This window comes from Panthera onca, chromosome X, assembly GCF_046562875.1.
Source record: "Panthera onca isolate mPanOnc1 chromosome X, mPanOnc1 haplotype 2, whole genome shotgun sequence".
Classification (NCBI taxonomy): domain Eukaryota; kingdom Metazoa; phylum Chordata; class Mammalia; order Carnivora; family Felidae; genus Panthera; species Panthera onca.
In genome coordinates this window covers 20,751,237-20,772,031 of record NC_138357.1, presented here as the reverse complement: position 1 = coordinate 20,772,031, position 20,795 = coordinate 20,751,237, and the positions used below count along the sequence as shown (strand labels likewise).

Genomic DNA, 20,795 nt, shown 5'->3' with positions numbered 1-20,795 from the left:
TTCTTTAGACTAGGCTGTACTACTATTAACAGTTTGTGGTATAGGGCAAAAATAATAATAGTGAGTTTCATTCACTGTGTTGCTTAGCTAAGTCTATGCAAGGTGATCAAAATAAAATAGTGGAAAAATGAGTGACTCAGGCTAAACCTTTTCTCCTAAGTTTTGAGACCAAATAGCCAAATTAAAATATTCTGGCAGTTGTAGAAGCAAAGCAAGTGAGTGTCAATGCTTATCTCCCGGTATCTGTTCTTGTTCTCCTCCAGTTACTCTGACCACCTGAGTGAAGAGAGCTTCTGTCCATCTAGCCAGAAATGTAGGAGTCACCCTTAATACCTTAATGCTTCCTCTTTTCTCCTTCTTCCTTTACCCAAGGGTAACCACGACCTTCTAAATTACTCCTGTCTCTGTTCAATTCTTTCTACTCCCTCTACTAGGTCATAATGTTTTCTTACCTGGACTATGGCAACTATATGCTAACTGATTTCCATTTGGTTTTGATCACTCCTCTAAAATAAATCTATTATGGATATCCAGTTGATCTTTTAAATGAGAATTGGAATATGTGCTGCGAAAGTGAAAATGTATGTGCTCTTATGTATCTTGTCTTATATTTTTCCTTGAGTCTCTAATTATCTCATTTTGATTCAACTAATTTGCTATGTAGTTATTTTCTTTTTTTCCCACAACCACTATCAGATGTTATGACTACAAATATCATTTTTAATTAATAAAATATATCAGATTAAATAATTCAACACATACCTGCTGAGTGTCTATTACATCCTAGGCACTAGGGATGCATAGTGAACAAGATAGACAATAGGCATACTTGTGGACAGAGACATATGATAACCAAATATACAAATATATAATATAATAAAAGTGCTACAAAATAAACACGTTAAATGTGATGAAAAATAAAAAAGAGTTTCCGGTTAAATGCAGTGGATTAGACATTCACATTTATCTCTAAATGACATAAAATAAACTATTTTATAGGCATAGACTCATGAGGAAAAACAAACAGGAAACAGCATAAAAACAGCATTTTAGGAAAAGGAAAGCAAAGGAGCAACTATTAACTCATTCGGAGACCAAGAAACCTGAATCCTAAACCAACAGTGAGAAAATGAACAACACAATTTGTACCAGTGATCTCCCAAAAGGCTCAGAAATTGGCAGCACCCAGTCAGCATCAGGTACTTCTATAAGTTAGGGTGAAAGTGGAGCTGAAAACATAGGAATTGGTTGAAAGATGGTTTATGAAGCAATTACACCTCTAAATCCCCTCCTTTATTTTCCACAGTGGGGTAATTCCCCTACATACTTCCCTCTAACAGAAAACTAGAGACCTAATGTGATAATTAAAATACAAGGTGTTTGGACTGAGTGTCTCAGATAGAACTGAGTGTGCAATTAGGTGAATATCTGGCTATCTATAGCATGTTGAGACTACCAGCCCTCTTCTCCTATTTGGTTCCTACAAACCTGCAGCTAAGGCTTGTATCCCCAGGTAGAAGTTCAGAAGATTATTTTCTGAGAGAATCTGATCAGCCTTATAAAAAATTTTCTAAAAATAATCAGGAGTTCACCAACAGAGGGATCCAGCCAAATCATCCTATATAGTAGGGCCCACCATGACAAAAACTTTTAATCACCTTTTTTTGTTTCCCACTCAAATATAACCAGTCAAGGACTCCAAGACATATAATTTTTTTAAAAGGCTATCATAAAAGGAAGAGTTCAAAACAAACAAGTTAAAAAAAACAAACAACTTGGGTGAAACTTATCTCAGGGAGATGAGAACTTTCAAAATCATTACTGTGGGAAATAAAAAAGAAGATATGTAGTCATTAAACAAGAATAGTATACTATGAAAAATAAATATTAAATAAAAGAGCTCTTGGATATTTTAAGAGATGGTAAAAATAAAACTTCAATAGAAGTAGTGGAAAATGAAGTTGAGGAATTCTCACAAAAACTAGACCAAAGAAACAGAGATGAAAAATAAGAAAAAAACCAATTTATTTTATTTTATTTTATTTATTTATTTATTTTTTTTTTATTTTAGTATTCCTTTATTATCCTTTTGATGACTGAAAAGTCTGTAATGATAGCCCCTGGTCATTGCCAATATTAGTAATTTGTATCCCTTCTTTTAGAAAAAAACCAATTTAGAAGATCAAACCAGGAGGTCCAACATAGCAATTATAGATTTTCCTGAAAAAGAACAGAGAAAATAATGTAGAGATTATCAAAGAAATCATTTGAGAAAAATTCTCAACACTGAATAAATAATTTCCAGATTAAAAGGGACAATTGAGTTCCCAGCAAAACTGATGAAAGTAGATCCACACTAAGGCATTCCACACTGAAACATAAGAACATCAGAGGTCAAGAGATTATACCTGAATGATGGGAGGTGAGTAGGAAAGCAAAGAGGAGTGAGGGCCACAGAGATGGGCACAATCATGGCACTGCATAAACCACTATATCCAATCCATCAAACACTGTCTGCTCTACTTTAAAAGGACATCCAGGATCCAAAATCTTCTCCCTACCTCCAATGTACCATCGTAGCTCAATCCACTATTATCTTTCTCTTAGAGTACTACAATTTTCTATAATTGGGATTTCTGCCTTTCCTCTGGCTCCCTATAGCCCATTCTCTGGATAGCACCCAGAAGCATCTTTGTAAAGTATAAATCAGACCCTCTCTATTCTCTCCTTAATCCCCTCAATGGCTTTCCACTGCATCCAAAATTAAATTCAAACTTTTCACCATAGCATTCTAGCTTCCCCATAATATGGCCCATAAATACCTTTTGACATCATCATCTGTCTCTCTCACTACTTTCATCCACACTGATTATTTTTACGGCCTATATATATGCACAGTACATTTCCAACTTAGGTCTTTTGCACTAGTCTCTACCTGCAATTCTCTAGGTATCATTTTTAATTAATTATAATTAATTTTAATTTTAATTTCCCAGGTCATCTCTCATCACTTAGATCTCAACTCATTTGTCACTTTGTCAGAGAAAAATTTCCTGGTCAACTTATCTAAAGTGGCCACTGACCCAACAGTTTTCTACTCCATTTTATTCATAGCAGCTATTACCAGTTAAAATTAGGTTTTAAAATTCATTTCTTTATATACTTATTATCTGTCTTCCCCTACTAGAATGTAAGCTCTATATGGGCAAAAACTACTTCTGTCTTTTTTATTTATCATTGTATTTCAGCATCTAGAGCAGATGCATGTCATAGGTGCTCAATAAATATTGCCTGAATTTATTAATGGATTAACCACCAAGAGTTGATAGTCCTTAACACAGTAACAGAATATACTAGTAGATACACTTGGTCATATAGTGGCCATGTATTAGGGAATCCAAAAGGTAATCCATGGACGAGGGAAAAAATAATAAACAGGTTCATCAAGGTCACACCTGAAGAGAAACCAATAGTTTTGAACTCTGCTCTAATGTCCTCCAGCTTCTTTGAGTCCATGACTTGAGGAGCAGCAAACTTGGAGAAAAAGCACACTATTGAGGAAGAAATATACAAATGCCATGAAATGAAGTGTGTATGTGCAATAAAGGGAGGGTTGTTTTGATACAAAGGAGGGTAATCAAGCCGTTTCTCACTATAATGATGCAACAAATAACTTGTATTGCCCTACCTCGGAAGAGCTGGGCTCTAATGGATTCTCAAGAACATAAACTCAAATTGGTCATATTAGATTTTCTCTCTTTACAGATCACATGACAAGTCCTACTTAGGAGATAGTAATATTCTTAGTCTGCTCAGGCTGCCATAACAAAATGCCATTGGGTAAATTAAATAACAGAAATTTATTTTCTCATAGTTCTAGACACTGGAAGTGCAAGATCAAGGTGCCAGCATGGTTGATTTCTAGTGAGACCACTCTTCCTGACTTGCAAACAACCACTTTCTTGTTGTGTTCTCACATGGCAGAGAGAGAGAGAGCACCCTGTGGCATCTCTTCTTATGAGGGTACTAATCCTATCATGAGGGTCCCACCCTAATTATCCAAATTTAATTATCTCCCGAAGGTCACATCTCCAAATACCATCACATTGGGAGTTAGGGCTCCAACACAAGAATTTGCAGGTGTGTGTGGGGGGGCACAATTCAGTCCGTAGCCATAAGGAAACTTGCAGACAAAAGAGGCAAAGCATCAGGCAGTCCCACTAGATGATACAGTTGAGTGAATAGAGTCTACAATCATATTCCCTTCCAGATTTATCTACCTGTGAAGCTCACTAAAGCACTCCGCTCTCCATCCTAACACCCTTCCAAACCACCATGTGACAAATATAAAGATTATTGTACTATAAAGTCATCTGATGGGATCAAGTTACATTGCCAGAAAAGGAATTCCTTTGTTTTTAATAGATAATAAATCCAATATCTATATTAGGGAAGTGATATGTTAAAAGTCACTCTAAAGAGAAGATTTCAAGCCGAATTTGAGACACAGAGCTCTTGTGTCCCAGCAAAACTCTTTTCCCTCTACAGACTTAGCTTTGTTTTAAGAGACCCATGCCTCAGGTTGGTTTTGGGAGAATTCAATAGATATTTAAGGGCTGCTAAAATGCTGGGTCACTGTGACCCTTAGTCTGTGCTTCACTGTTCAATTCCATCTTCTTGGACATTCTATCCAACTAAATGAAAATCAGGGAGGTCCCCGTCTTCCTTCAACCTTGAATCTCATTAAGGAATAAGTACACTATGTACTTGTTCCCTTGGCGCTTCAGGTGGCAAATTTCATTCTTTCCCAGGCCAATTAGAAGCTTCCGAGCACCTTGTTCCCCTGCCAGCTGTATTCAAGGACAGTGTGCTCTCTAAGACCCACATGCCAATAAATATTACCTAACATAGACCAGTAATTCCATACCACCGTTGAATATATCAAGATTACTACTGAGATTGAAGCATTGACCAGAAAACAGCCCCACAGATCTAATGATTATGAGGCAGTTGAGGGTGTCACCTTCCCAAAACTTATGTTCTCCAAGGAGCCTTTGATGATAAAAACACTTTGATGATAAAATTGACTACTTTGATGAGTACTCAATTAATCCACTTTGCATTCTATTGTTTGCCATCTTTAAGGTGTTGCTTTGAAAACACTACTTTGGGATTCAGAGTTGTCATTGTGCAAGTGTGCTCTCCCTAACTGACTTGTGGGCTCCCTATACCTGTTTCTGAGTGTGGTTTTGAATACCTGTGCTTTATGAGTTCTAAATGTTACTCTCTTACATTTCTTTTCACAGACACAACAATCTAATATTATGAGGAATCATGAGAGCTAAGGATTGGCAAAATATGGCTCATGCACCAAATATAGCAAGCTGAATAGTAAAGTGTGACACCATCTGCTATGATTCTCTGCAACAAAAGGAGCTAAGTGGTTCAACTTTGATGCCCACATACCTCCCTCCTGACCTGCCTTCCATAGTCCTCCTTTGTACCAAAGTCTCCCTTATGTAATTGCCAACAAAGTCTTGATAGAGCTGATAATTGGATAGAGCAGGAACACCCTATTTTCTTTTTTTTCCCCTTGCTGTTAGAGACGTTTGTCGGGGTGGAAGAGAAGAAGGCAAAGGAGGGGGTTACTGGATTCTTGGGCATTCTTTGCCAACAGGATGAGAGAGAAGTGACCTATGGGTTGCTGTTCTCACTTCATTTCCTTTTCGTTAATCCTGAAGAAGAGCTTTCATACTGCTTCCTTTTCCAATTGGTGAAACAATGAATAAATGGATAGTCTGGTTGTTCATCTTGAAGAAGTTTCCAAGGAGGGTATAAGGAGAGACTGGCTTCAATTTAGTTGACAAGCTGATAACTGTTCCTATTGTTTTTTAAAAACGTTTAAGCAGACTACATAAAGCTATGCTTAAACTTTTTCTTCCCTTTCTTCTGTTTCCTCATCTCAAAAAGAAGCCTACTTCTACCACTACCTCCAGATGACCCTTCTTAGCTAACGCACTCTTCAGTAATAAACCCCCTACCCACACACACAACATAGGTGAAATGATTAGGCAGAATGCAATTTTATTGTCATGAACTCTAAGCGGGAAACTTGGAAACTTCATGAATTATACATCAAAACTCATGCACAAAACCCATTGTGTTCGTTGAGAAGAAATTACACTATTTGTACTACCCACCTTCTAGTCATATACAATTGCATTTCTACCACAATATGTATAAATATATCCAATTAGAAATCATAGAATTGTCAAATGTTAGAGTGGGAATTTATTCTAACCGCCTCATTTTACAGGGGATAAAACTACTACCCAGATAGAGGAGTTGCCAAAGGTCACTCAAGTAGTTGATAAAGATGAGACTAAAACAATGGTCATGTTTATGATCCTCTGTGTCAAAACAAACAAACAAATATTTAACCAAGAATTTAAGAGCATATGGATTCATCCTCCAGATGAGGAAGCGTCAATCTTTTCAAAGCAAAAATGACCCCATTCATCATGTCTGAACCTCTCTGCTCTTTTCTGTACTGCTTTGCTGCTGTTGTCAATTCCCAAGACACTTCTCTTCCCGTGACTCTGAACAGCCCCCATGAATGAGCAACTCCTAAATGCATTTGCTATGAAGTTTGCCAAGGCAGCCACTCAACGAAAAGGTCAGTGTCAGTATTATTGTTCCGTTGCCAAATATGCCCCTTAAAAAAAATCAGACATTACAATACTGAATACCAATTGCCTAAAGACTTACGAGTCTCCTCTAGGAAAGTCCAAGGCTCTTGAAAGAATGTTAAACCCAATGAAAATTACCATGTGATTTACCAAACTGAAAAAGGATCACAGAGAGGGCATGAAGAGACACCATTTTTCTACTGGCCTGGGGATTCCACCTGCACGAGGATGACACAACTCCTCATTCCTCAGTATACTCAGCCATTTCTCTAATGCCTTGGAAAGTCAGGCAGGCTCCACTCATACTCTCTGGTCACTAGAAATAAGGATACAGGTCTCTAGGGAGCCTCCAAACAGAGAAGTAGAACCACAAAGGAAAGGAGTATTTATTTATATCCATTTTGCCTAGTATTTCTGATGTTAGTTCTTCCCTGGTAATTGTTAGTCTGCTCTGAACTCTGGATTTTCCACAACACAAAATTATGCTTGCTATTTCTCCTAGATCCTGTAAATGTCATTAGTCAGGTGGTACACACAAAGATCTTCATAATTATACCCAAACTACTACCTTCTACCACTCTCTCCCGTACTACAGCCACACCAGACAAGTCTAAGTTAGTGTACACATCATGTACTTTGAGACCTCACACTTTTTTCCTCTATATCTTTACAATAGTGTTTCAAATTGCTAGAATGCCTCCACCCCCATTTTATTCTTCAAGACTCATTTAAAAAGTCATTTTCTCTTTAAAGTCTTCCATGACCCCTACTGAAAACCCAAATTAATTGTTCCATATAACTTCTATTCTCCTATTAATTCAATCATTCACAAATTTTTGAGTACCAATGACTTGTCAGGGACTTTGCTAAGCATCGGGAATATAGAAGAAGACAGGGAGGTCGTCATGGAATTTATAGGATAATAGGAAAGATAAGTAGTTCCAATAAAGACTTTTTATAGGAGAAGTGTAGATGGCTATAGGATGTCACTGCAAGGAGCTGACATAGACTTGAGAGGTCAGAGAAGGTCTAACCTGAATAAAAAGCATTTAAATTGAGATCTGAAGTAGGAATATGAGCAAGCTACACGTAGAGGGTATTGTCTTCTAGAAAGAGAACATGAGCATATGAGAAAACAATGAGGCAAGAAAGAACGTGGGAGTTTCAAGGAACTGAAAGAAGGAGAGCACAACATGGGAATTCAGGAGAAGGCCAGGTATTGTAGGCTACATTAATAATTCTGGACCTTATGTTTTATTCTCCACAGAGTGATACATGCTAAGATGGGTTGGGCTTGTGCCAATGTCCCATATGTACAGAACTGAATAAAGTGGGCCTCTGAGAAGAAAAAAATAATAATTCTGGACCTTAAAGTAAGAGGAATAGGAAGTCACTAAAAATTATTAACCTGGAACTGTTTGGAAGGAAGAAATTAGATACAGAGACATGTTAATGGCCCAGAATAGGATGATGAAGAGAAGTGTATACACTTGAAAGATATTTAAGATGGGGAATCTATAGGACTTAAATAATGGGATCTTAAGAAAAAAAGATGGGAGCCTTCAAAATGACAAAAATTAATAATGCTATATTTTACTGAGGTAAGGAAAAATAGAGGAGGGTCAAAATTGGTTTCAGGCAGTGGGGTGGGTAGACAATGAGTTTGGTTTTGAAAATCCTGAATTTAAGATGCTCAGGAGATGTACAAATGAATATAACAAATATGTGCATGGTTGTGGAACTCAGAAGAGAGAGTTAAATTAAAGATAAGAAACAGAATCATCAGCATAACAATAGTAATGGAGGTCATGAAAGTGGATAATTTTATTTTAGGGATAGTAGAATGAGCAACAAAAAACTCTGTGATATCACAGCAAACATTTTTTTTAACTATTTAGTTTTGAGAGAGCGAGAGGGGGAGGGGCAGAGAGAGAAGGGGATGGAGGACCCAAGGCAGGTTCCACTCTGACAGCAGCCAGCTCCATGTGGGGCTCCAACTCACAAACCCTCAAGATCATGGCTTGAGCTGAAGTCAGCTGCTTAACCGACTGAGCCACCCAGGAGCCCCCATTACAACAAACATTTCAATGATATATAGAGAAGCCACAAAAGGAGATGGAGAAAGAACGGTCAGAAAGATAAAAGGAAAACCAGGGGAGTGAAGTTCTCAAAATCCAAGGAAAGAGGGTATATCAAGAAAGAAGGCGTTTATCTGAGGTGAATGGTGTTGGGTTGCCAAGAAGGGTGAATTTAGCAGCATGGGTGTCATTGTGACTTTATCAAGAGCTATTTCAGTGGAGTTGTGTGGGGCAGAAGACAGATTGGAGTGGGTTGAGGTGAAGAAATGGAGACAGAAATGTAGACAATTCAAGAAATTTGTGTTTAATGGTAGGAACAAGATGGTTCAGTAACTGAGAAGGCTAAGGGATCCGGGGTGGGGTGGAGTGTTCACTTGTTTGAATATTGGAGACTATAATGTGTTTAAAACCTGAGAGAAGAATCCAGTAGAGAAGAACTGGTTGAAGATATAGGAAAGAAGTCAACTGATGGCATAAGTCTCCTGGGAAGGTAAAAGGGGAAGGGATCCAGAATACAGATGAAGGGATTGGTTTTTAATAAAAGGAAGGATATCCCTCCCATGATAACATTAAGAAAAGAGGGTAGCTGAAATGCACATAGGAGTAGAGTTGAATAGGCAGTGACAAATTCTGCTGGGATTCCAGAGAGGGAGAATGACAGGAGACAACTTTAAGAAGATAATTTTTAGCCAATTTCCCAGAAACCTTTCTTTTTCTAGAGCTCCCCCATGATTACTGGGGAGAGTGTAATGCAGTAGGTAATAAAACGGGAGCAAGAACAAGAGTTTCTGGTAAGAACCTTGGCTCTAACATCAACTAGTTGTATGACCTTGTGCAAATCGCTTAATTTTTTTTTCAGGTTCCTCATCTGTGAAAAAAGGGGTCATATTTTCACCTCCATCAATTTTATTATAAAAATTGAGTAAATATACATGAGGGGCTTAGAACAGTGCCTGACAAATAATAAGCACTCTAGTGTTGCTTTCATTAGTAATCCGCTCCAAATATCACCTGAGTCAGTTTGTTATTGGATCACATGGAGAAGTAAAAGGCAACTCTTAGGTATGAGGGAAGGTGAAGTTTTTCTTCAAAAGTAGTTGATATTTTCATCTTCTAACTAGAGTAAAGATACAACAGGGGCATAAGGTTTGCATGTATATATAGGTGTATATATATAGGTGTATATATATACACACATACACACACATAATATATACATACATATATACACATTACATACATGTTTATGTATGTATATATATTACATATATTTATTTTATATATTATATTTGATATTTATATGTAAATATAACAATATACAATTTATATATTATATACAAAAATCCCAAGAAGTCCGTGAATACCAATATATCACAGTAGGGAGGACTTGGTCCATAGAGGATAGACTTGAGAGTAGTCTCTAATCAGGAGCCTAGAGGATTGCCCGAGCCTTAGGGTGATGCTTTTCTAAATACAGCAGCAGAAACACCACTACCAGTTGAGGTTTCAATTCTACTCCAGCCCTCTTCTCTTTATTCTGTTTTAGGAGGAAAGGTTCACATTCGTGTCTGCAAAAATCACTGATTTTTTTTTTTATGTGGAAGTACTGGAAGTGTTTATTTCTGGAATAGCTTTGGAAATAGCCATAAAACATCTGGGTAAGTTCCATAGGAAGGGGACCTCAACCTAAATACATAAACGTTTGCTCCCCACATTTACTGCAAGAAAATTGTGCCAAATTAGTGACTTGCAGGGCACACGGGTGGCTCAGTCAGTTAAGCATGTGACTCTTCATTTTGGCTCAGGTCATGATCTCATGGGTTCATGAGTTTGAGACGTTGGGCTCTGCACTGGCAGCACAGAGCCTGCTTGGGATTCTCTCTCCCTCCCTCCCTCTCTCTCTGCCCTTCCCTGCTTGTGCCCTCTCTCTCACTCTGTCTCTCAAAATAAAATAAGTAAACTTTTAAAAAAAAGTTTTAAAAATTAGCAACTTGCAAGAAAGTTTGAAAGACTGAAGATACTTATGTGTTTGGTTGTAAGATATGGTGCCAGCTTGAGAATAGAGAACAAGCAGTTAAATGGAACTAGCTTATGTGGTGCCTAGAAGGTCAACAGAAATATGGACTGTCAAACTTTGCTAATAGAATTTGCATTAGTGAAAAGCCTAAATTACATGTACATAATAATATGCCACTTTATTATTTTCAGTGCATTCTGTACATATGAAATGGCTAAATGTTGCCTAGCAGAGGTCCCACCAGACCTGATCCTGCCTGACTTATAATTAGCATATTTATTTGTTAGTATGCAAATGAGTACTGCTATAGTACTTGGGAAAAATTGTGTGGTTAAGTAAATGCAGCATTCCTCACACAGTTTTCCTCCAACTATTCATTAGTGCTGCCTACCCCCCCCCTTTTTTTTTTCAGAGAGTACGTTAAACAGCAAACCAGCAGAAGTATGTGAATTTATATAATGGCAGTCCAGTTGTGTTGGACTGGGAAGATGGTATGAATACATGGAAGATCTTTAAGTAAGTACCAAATATGTAAAATGGATCTCATGGCAGCTTAGATAAGGTGCAAATTGGAATATGCAAAGACAAACCTTCCCATTCGTAAACCCATTTGCTCTCATTTAAACTTACACACATATAGCAAAAACACTTTGACATCAAGACTCAAAGTCCAGCTCCATTGCTTACTAGCTTTTGACTTTGGCTCAGCAAGCTCTTTTGTGCCTAGAACATAGGTTTTGCTCTTCACAACCATGAAGACATAAGCAGTATAGTGGCAAAATAGCATAGTGGTTAAACAAGAGGGCTCTGAAGTCAGACCAACTGAGCTCAGCATCCTGACCACTACACTAGCTATGTATCATTTCATCAAGTTATTTAACCTTTTTAATCCTTGATTTCTTCATCTGTAAATGGAACATCTTAGTAGTCCTACTTAACTCATAGAGTCGTAGTGAATATTTAATAAGATGATCCACAAAAAGCACTTAGCAGCATGTGGGCAACATACTAAGCCCTAAATAAACACTAGATCTTAAAGTGTTATCCTTAAATCTTCATTTTTGTTTATGCTCAGTCAACTCCACTATAAATTGTCTTGTTAAGAACATTAAACATTACCTCTGTGTTGCTTAACTCAGTGGACATCCCTACATGACTTCGGCAGCATTTAATTCAGATGATTAATTTCCCCTTTTTGAAATGTAAAAACTGAGATTTCAGGAAGATGTGAGGAAGAGCTAATTGCTTAAAGGATAAAATTTTGGATCAGGTCCTGGAAAGGGATTGCGGCATCTCTGTCTTGGGAACACTAAAACATGATCACCTAAAGCATCCTATGTGTTTTGAACACTCAACTGCCCAAAGACAGAAGCTGGGTTAGATGTTCTCTGAATATTTCTTTTTGCCTATGATTTTTCCAAATTAGTGAATGATACCAGCTACCATTTGTGCAGCAATAGCTAAAATATAGGTGTGGGCATTTTGCATCCTTGTATTTGTACCCTTGCAATTCTCACAAAAACCCTGTAAAGTGAGTATTCTCCACATTTTAAAATTGATGAAATTGGGTTATAAAAGCACAAATAACAAAGTCATGAAAATATTTAGTAATAAATTCAGAATATTAATCTTTTCATTTATTCACTCATTCTTATATAAATCCAACCAATATTTGTTGGGCACCTATCATGTGCCAAGCAAGCATCGTCTTTAGTACTGGTCTACAGCACTGAACATAGTAGATAAAATTCATGCCCTTGTTGAGCTTGTATTTTAATAGGAAGAGAATAGGACCCAGGACTGTCTGGTTCCAAGGACTTGATTCCATTCTATAATCTAATGTAATGTCTCTGACCAGTTCTTGTGTGATGTTACTATTTTACAATGAGGCTGAATTTTTCCCTTTTTAGACACAGCAGAACCATGCACCAAGGAAACCAAAGTATCTCCAAATTCTTCCTCCTGGGACTCACTGTGGGGTCTGAACAGCAGAAGCTCATCTTTATGCTGTTTCTGTGCATGTATCTGGTCACCATGGTAGGAAACTTACTTATCATCCTGGCTATTATCAATGATGCTCACCTTCATAGCCCCATGTACTTCTTCCTTGCCAATCTATCCTTCAATGACATCTGCTTCACAACCACCACAATCCCCAAAATGTTGGCAGACATCCCAAGCCAAAGCCCAACCATCTCCTTTGCAGGATGCCTCACACAAATGTACTTTTTTATGTTGCTGGTGGACCTGGACAATTTCCTTTTGGCAGCCATGGCATATGACCGGTACGTTGCCATCTGTCACCCATTACACTATGCTGCATTACTGAACCCCAAGCGTTGTGCCCTGTTGGTAGTGACTCCATGGGTCATCTCCAATCTTGTCTCAATACTGCATCTCAGTCTGCTGAGTCTCTTGACTATCTGTGATCAGAGAAAAATCCCACACTTTTTCTGTGACCTGGAACCCATTTTAAGGCTTGCTTGCTCAGACACTCAAATCAACGACTTGACAGTCTTAGTTGTTGGGGGAGCAGTTATCTTTATCCCCTTCACCTTCATTATTGTCTCCTATGCCATTATTTGTTGCACTGTACTTGGTGTTACTTCAGCCAAAGGGAAGTGGAGAACATTCTCCACTTGTGGCTCCCATCTCTCAGCTGTGGCCCTCTTCTATGGATCCATTGTTGGGGTATACTTTCTCCCGTCTTCTGCCTACTCAGCAGAAAGGGATAAGGTAGCTGCCATCATATATACAATTGTAACTCCCATGATGAACCCCTTCATTTATAGTCTGAGGAACAAGGACATGAAAGGAGCACTGAGGAGACTATTCAGCAAGAAAACCTTTTTCTGGAGGTGGTTAGCCCTGCCATAAGAGACACCTCGATCAACTTTCTAGACTTGGATTAGCACACAGAGGGTCCAAAGCCTCAGGCTATTGTGCTACTATGGTAGTTGCTCATTCATTTCCTGCCCCCAATCCAGGTCCAAGATTCTAGATCAGGTTCATCTCTCCATCAAAAACAACAATAATTAAACAGAACAAAAATATGCCTTTATTCCACAATTTTTTACCAGTTACATAGAGCTCTCCCTGAATAAGCTCATGGCTGTATAGTCAGTACTTACTATTTGTTCTCTAATTTTTGGTTTGTGTTTCCCTCTCATCTCTACCAAACTCTATATGTTAGATCATTGATAGGAAGGGATGAAGGAGGGAAGGAGGGAAGGAGGGAAGGAAGGAAGGAAGGAAGGAAGGAAGGAAGGAAGGAAGGAAGGGAGAAAGGAAGGAAGAGAGGGAGGGAAGAATTGGTAATAGCCCAATATCTTATAGACAATACCATATTAAAGTTCACAACTCCCAAATAACTTGATTCTCACAATAACTCTTTGAGGTAAATACCATATCATTCTTATGTACTAGGCAAGAAAAAAGATGTGCCAGCAGAAGAAAAGCAAGCTAAGAGGAACACAATCATGTCACTTGTCCTGCTCTGAACCCTACAGATGCTCCCCACCAAAGATAAACGTCTTTTAAGCATTTAAGAACTTTTACCACCTGGATATACTTATATTTTCAGGAGTTTGAACCATCATTCATTAACCCCTACCCCACCACTTTCAGAACACCCTACATTCCAGCTACATTGAACACCTTATCATTCTTTGAGCAGTCTATGGGTTTGCATGACTCTTGTCTTTGTACATGTTACATCTTCTCTGGATTATCAGTTCCACTTTCTTCCTATAGACATTTGACACTTTTTAAAAGACTCCACCTCAAGTCTTACATTCTGTGTGAATTCTTTCATAATTCTCCCATCTCTTGAGGTAAAATTATTCCCTTTTCTCCTCTAGGCCCCTGCAGCACTTTATTTTGTCATTGTATCATTTATCACAATAAATTATAATGATCAGGACATTTGTTGATGCTATCCAAGATGATCTGAGCTCTTTGTGGTGTGGAGGAACTAGTTTCTATTAATATTTGTAGCTCTGGCCTGGTATAATTCCTGGAACAGAGTAGGTACTCAGTAAGCAAAATTATAAAAAAAAAAAAAAGTCTTTCAAAAGAGAAAATTTAGTTTTAGTTTATCTCGCGCTGACTTGTTGAGTAATATTAGAGGAATCAACTAATAATATCTCTGAGATTTAGTGCCCCACTGATACCATCCAAGAAACAGTATACTAACTTTTGCATACTAGCTACCCACATGGACCATACAGGACCTGTTTGAGATTAAATCATTCTGAGACAGAAGGCTGTTGAAAATGCCATACTGGGTAGGTGCCAGGAGTCCAAAATAAATCCAGAGAAATAGAAAGAAAATCAAGTATTAAAGGTATACAAGAATATGAGAGCTTGAGGTAATAAGCATTTTTGTGTGGGTATGGAAGCTAAAACATGATACCTGGTCCCTTTTATGGTGTATCTGTGCATTATCTTAACACTTGATCACAGAGGAGACTGCAGGGTTTTCATGCATCTAGTATTGCTAAAATGTATCCCATTGCATTATACCATCTGGGTTGAATGACACTTTCAGGGCTGGGTTTGTGATTTTGTGGGCTACACAAGCACTGCAATAGTCTAGTCAGTAATTTGCAAACTTGTGCTAATCACAACACTATTTTGTTACTACTGGTCAGCAGAGAGATTGAGCTAAATTTATAAATTGAGATGAATATTTAAAATGTAGATCAATTTCACATTGCCATGAAATTTTTATTTTACAAAAGGACCAGTCTACAAAAATTTGGAAATTAAAAAAAAAACTAGAAGCATTAGATTCTTCTTCTCATTCTCCTCCTCTTCCTCTTCATTTTCCTTCCCCTCCTTGTTCTCCTTTGTCTTCTTCAACATAAAATCTTAAGCAGGGCTCTGTATGATGAGTACTTTTTAGCCAATGCAGTCAGAATCTGATATTGGTTAATTTAAAATTCAGTCAAAGCAGAGTCATTACACACACACACACACACACACACACACACACACACACACACCCTAAGACCTTATTTTTCAGGATACTCTATTTTCACTTACTCCATGAAATATATATTCCTTAGTTAATCTTTTGATTTAAGGCCAAGACCTTTTCTTTGACTGCAGGTTGACTGAGTTCTGTGCAATCGTTCTTGCATAAACCTTATCCTTAATGCATCTTCTTTGACTTCTAGCTTCAGTTTCTTTAAAGTGAAGCAAAAAATAGTTTAAAAAATAAATAAAGTAAAGCAAGAACTTGAAGACACTTGCAAAGCAAACTAAGTGCATAATCTTCCCTGGATAGTTTTTAATTTTGTTTCCAATTTTTTATATCTAAATAATCAATAACAATGTTTTTAGTGACTTACCTTAATTAGTCTTCTTAATGCATGTAACTTAGTTTTTATAGAAACAACTTTCTTTTGCCTTCATATTGTGTTGGCTTATGTGATTTTATTAAATCTTACTAAAAATTAGACTTGCAAAAACAAGTGCCACTAACACAAATAGATTTTGGAAAAACAAAGCTGACTCTTGGTAAGGTAACACAGAATTGGTGGGACAAAACTATAACTGTGTGGGCATATAGAGAGTAGCTGACTAGCTACAGGTATTTATCAGGGTATGGACATTACCCAGAATGATTTGTGCAGAGAACACAGAGTGTCTCTAATCTCAAGTTATTTATGTCCAGATCAGTTAAGAGAGAGGTCATTGTTTTCAAAAGATAAAAGCTGGTATGGTTAAAGCTGAGGCAGGGGACCTGAGAGCCTGCCCTTTCAGTCTGCTCCTCACCTTATCTTGGCTCATCTGTAGAAACTTGGTCTCTAATTGGAAGCAAGAATGGATATCAGCAGCTGACTATAGGGTGCCCATGCTCTGAGAAATATTTTTTTCCTCCTTTGCCCTTTTTAAACTAACAAAGATTGTTGTTGCAAGATGAATATATATATCATTGCTCCCCACCCCCAAAACACACTCACCAAGTTGATGAGGGATAAGCAAAAATAGTACACAGAACAGAAAGTAATGGGATGGAACCATTGACACACAAACGAAATTAGATGTCAGGTCCCAGGTCACACCTTGAGGCCAGAAGAAACCAAATTAGATAATGTTTAGCCTAAGCTGTTGATGAGATGACAGAAAAGCTTTTGTAATGCCTGAATTGCAAGTGGGACTATCTAAGAGAAGGCCCCGACTGTATGCTGCTGATTTTACTACTTTGGAGCAAAGGGAGCTCTTTGGAATACGTGGCTTCCATAGGCAGGAACTATATCTTATTCATCTCTGAGGCCCTACTCTCCACTTTGGTGCCTTTCATAGAGCAAGAGCTAAAACTACCTCTGAAATAAATGAGTAAACATTTGCATATAGGCCCAAGGTTTGGGGCAGAATTTTACCTGAGTCTGGGTTTTGAGATAAATCAATCATCCTATCCAGAAACATCTGAAGCTTCAGCAGATCTGATGGCATATTCTACGGCCAGAACAAATTTATTTGTAAATAAGATAGGTAGTGACTTATGGAGTATGACTTGAGACATTTCAAAAATACAAAAAGAGGGGTGCCTGGGTGGCTCAGCCAGTTGAGCTTCTGACTCTTGATTCGGCTCAGGTCATGATCCCAGGGTCATGGAATTGAGCTTCGTGTCTGGCTGTGTGCTGACTGTGAAGCCTACTTAAGATACTCTCTCTCTCTCTCTCTCTCTCTCTCTCTCCCTCCTTTGCCCCTCTCCACTACTCACATGCTCTCTAAAATAAATAAAATGAAAACAAAATTTAAAGACAAAAAGGAAAAGGCATATGTGACATACTTATGGGACTGTATATGAAGAAATGAGAAAGCCCACCACTTTTATTACATATATATCTGATCATGTTTTCAATGCCAGATTAGGAAAATGTTTCCTATAATACTGGTAGCTTATAGTAGTCTGGGACAGACTATCTTGATGCAGACCACTCAACAAAAGAAAAAACACACTCATAAAATACACTGATAAATGAATGATGCCTTTACACTCTGAGTCAGCAAAGAAAGAGATACCTACTGAAAATTATGGTGGAGAGCTTTTCTTTGAGAGTACATTAGTGGTCACAGAATCAAACAGACCTAGCTTTGAGTCTTAGTTCCTCCAATTTTTATCTATGTGATCTTGATTAAGTCACTTCACTTATTTAGTCCTCGAATTTCTTCATGCTAAAGTGAGGTTAGGGGCACCTGGGTGTCTCAGTTGGTTAAGTGTCCGACTTCAGATCAGGTCACGATCTTATGGTTCAGGTATTCGAGCCCCGCATCAGGCTCTGTGCTGACAGTGTGAAGCCTGCTTGGGATTCTCTCTCTCTCCCTCTCTCCCCCTCTCTCCCTGTTCCTCCCTGACTCATGCTTTTTCTAAATCAATCAATCAATCTATCTATCTATCTTAAGAAAATTAAAAAATGAGGTTAATAATACCTATCTCAGCAATTTCTTTCAAGGATTAAATCAAATATTGGATATAAAGTGGCACATGATACATGCTTACTTAGTACATGTGAATATCCTCTCTTCCTTCCTACATGTCTAGACCCTGAGGGCCCAAAAGAACATGAACTTTGTTCCAAGTCTTATGGAAGTTGACATCAAAGATGATAGGGACTTACAGAACTTTCCAAAAGTAAAAAAGATAATTTGAAAATAAAAATAGACATGGAAGAAAGAGAAGAGTGGTATAAAGAATCAGCGGAAAAGTACAAAAATCCTCCACAAAATATTAACAAGATGAATTGAACAATACATTAAAAAGATCATACACCATGATAAAGTGGGATTTATTCTAGAGATGGTTCAACATCTGCAAATCAGTCAATGTAATACACCACATTAACAAAATGAAGGATAAAAATCATATGATCATCTCAATAGATGTATTAGAGCATCTGATCATCTCAATAGATGTATAAGAGCATTTGACAAAGTACAACATCCATTTATGAGAAAAATCTCAACGAAGTGGATAGAGAAGGAATGTACCTCAACGTAAAAAAGGCCATATATGACAAACCCGGAGTTAACACCATATTCAACAATGAAAAGCTGGAAGCTTTTCCTCTAAGATCAGGAACAAGACAAGGGCCCCCCACTCCTGCCACTTTTATTCAACATAGTATTGGAAGTTCTAGCTAGAGGAATTAAGCGAAAAAAAGAAATAAAAGGCATCCAAGTTGGGGAAAAAGAAGCAAAACTGCCACTGTTTGCAGATGACATAATATGTATAGATTACCCTACAAACTCCATCAAAAAACTGTCCAAACTAATAACTTGATTCAGTAAAGTTGCAGGACCCAAAATCAATAGACAAAAATTTGTTAACCTTCTATACACCAATAATGAACTATCAGAAAGAGAAAGAAAACAATCCCATTTACAATTGCATCAAAAGAGTAAAATAACTAGGAATAAACTTACTCAAGGAGGTGAAAGACCTGGATACTGAGAACCACAAGACATCAATGAAAGAAATTGAAGTTACAAATAAATGGAAAGATATTCAATCACAGATTGAAACACATGGTATTGTTAAATTTTCCATGATACCCAAGCAATTTACAGATTCAATACAATTTCTGGGAGCCCGAAGCGGGGATCACCTTTAGATCTCACCTAGAAAACATTGATTAAGTTAGTATGCAATGGCAAGCAGATCAGTCCATTGTCCCAGTATATTAGCTCCATAGCCTCTCACATCTCCTACAGAGAACATAGCTTAATGCTGTATATGCAGCAGATGCTTTGAGAAACTTTCATACTCTTTGGGGAAAGTAACCCCAAAATAATTCAAAAGAGGGAAACAATGTTTAGTACAAGGTCATTAATTCTGAAGGTCACTACATTTTCAAACTCACTTGTATATTTATACTCCTGTGTGCAGTTAGTTACAAGCGCTCGATTTCTGAAGTTCATTGACTCTACATTCTGGTAACAGATATGAAATGTACACTTCCTGCCCAAAAGAAGCTCACAGAGGTGGAGGTAGTTACAATACAAGATAAAAAGTGATGTAGGGAACCATCTGAGCACTGAGTCCGAGAAAGTAGTGACTACATCTATTGCTCCTGTGTGGGACTTTGGAATACAGAGGCTTAAGACTCCTGAAGAGCTCAAAGTAGGATTCTCATTGTTTTGGACTGGTACCATTCTGAGGCAAATGATCTGCTAATCCAGTATGACCATGGAACTGAAATCCTCCGTGTCCTCAAAGACCATGTCACACCGTGCTTTCATACACAGTACCCTACTTGCTTCTGCGCAAAATTTGCACTTGCCAAACATGCATGTTTGCTTAATATTAGGCAGTTCTGGCACACCCAAAGACAGTGCCCCTCAAGCTACTTAAATGCATTTGTATGACAGAAACAGTGTATACACAAAACAATGGGGTGAACCAATAGCCCAAGACAGGGAAATAGTCTACATTCCTGAGAGGTGATGGAGCACAGTGCTAAGAGGAAAAAAATATGTATGTGCACTTTGCCTTTCACAGAGGTCAAAGAACTCTTTGCTAACAATACCATCACAGAGGTCAATTAATTTAAACATGCCTCTATGTTGTTACTTTAAATGGAGAAGAACTCTTGATTTGAAATCTCACAGGCCACTCAGAGAAAGCGTACCTTAGACTCTAGCATCTAGAAGAGAAGTTCTCCATCATGGCTGATCATAAGAATCTCATGTGCTGATATCAAGACCCCATACTGGATATACTTGGTCAGAATCTTTGCATGTGGGTCCTCATCACAGTTTTTGTTTGGAGGGTCATGAATTTTACTGGGGTACAATTGCCATCCCCAAATGCACCCAACTTAAGTATACAGTTCAAAGAATGGAAACAAATGCATATACCAGTGTAATTACCACCTCAAAATAAAGTACATTTACTTCACTCCAGAAAGTTCCTTCCTGCTTCATTCCAGTCAATTTGTCCTGTTGTTGGCATGCAATCACTGATCTTTTTTCTCTGGCTACATATTAGTTTGTCTCTCC

General features: G+C 37.8%; 1 protein-coding gene across 1 annotated transcript; it reads left to right on the top strand.

Annotated features, from left to right (window-relative positions):
• Positions 1-12,707: 12,707 nt before the first annotated feature.
• Positions 12,708-13,661, top strand: LOC145713698 (olfactory receptor 1468-like). The gene has a single exon (XM_081792595.1). It carries the CDS (start codon positions 12,708-12,710, stop codon positions 13,659-13,661), a length of 954 nt encoding a protein of 317 aa, XP_081648721.1.
• The last annotated feature ends 7,134 nt before the right edge of the window (positions 13,662-20,795 follow it).

Excerpts from the sequence above, each read along its gene's own strand:
- LOC145713698 (XM_081792595.1), top strand. The coding sequence starts at position 12,708 with ATGCACCAAGGAAACCAAAGTATCTCCAAATTCTTCCTCCTGGGACTC.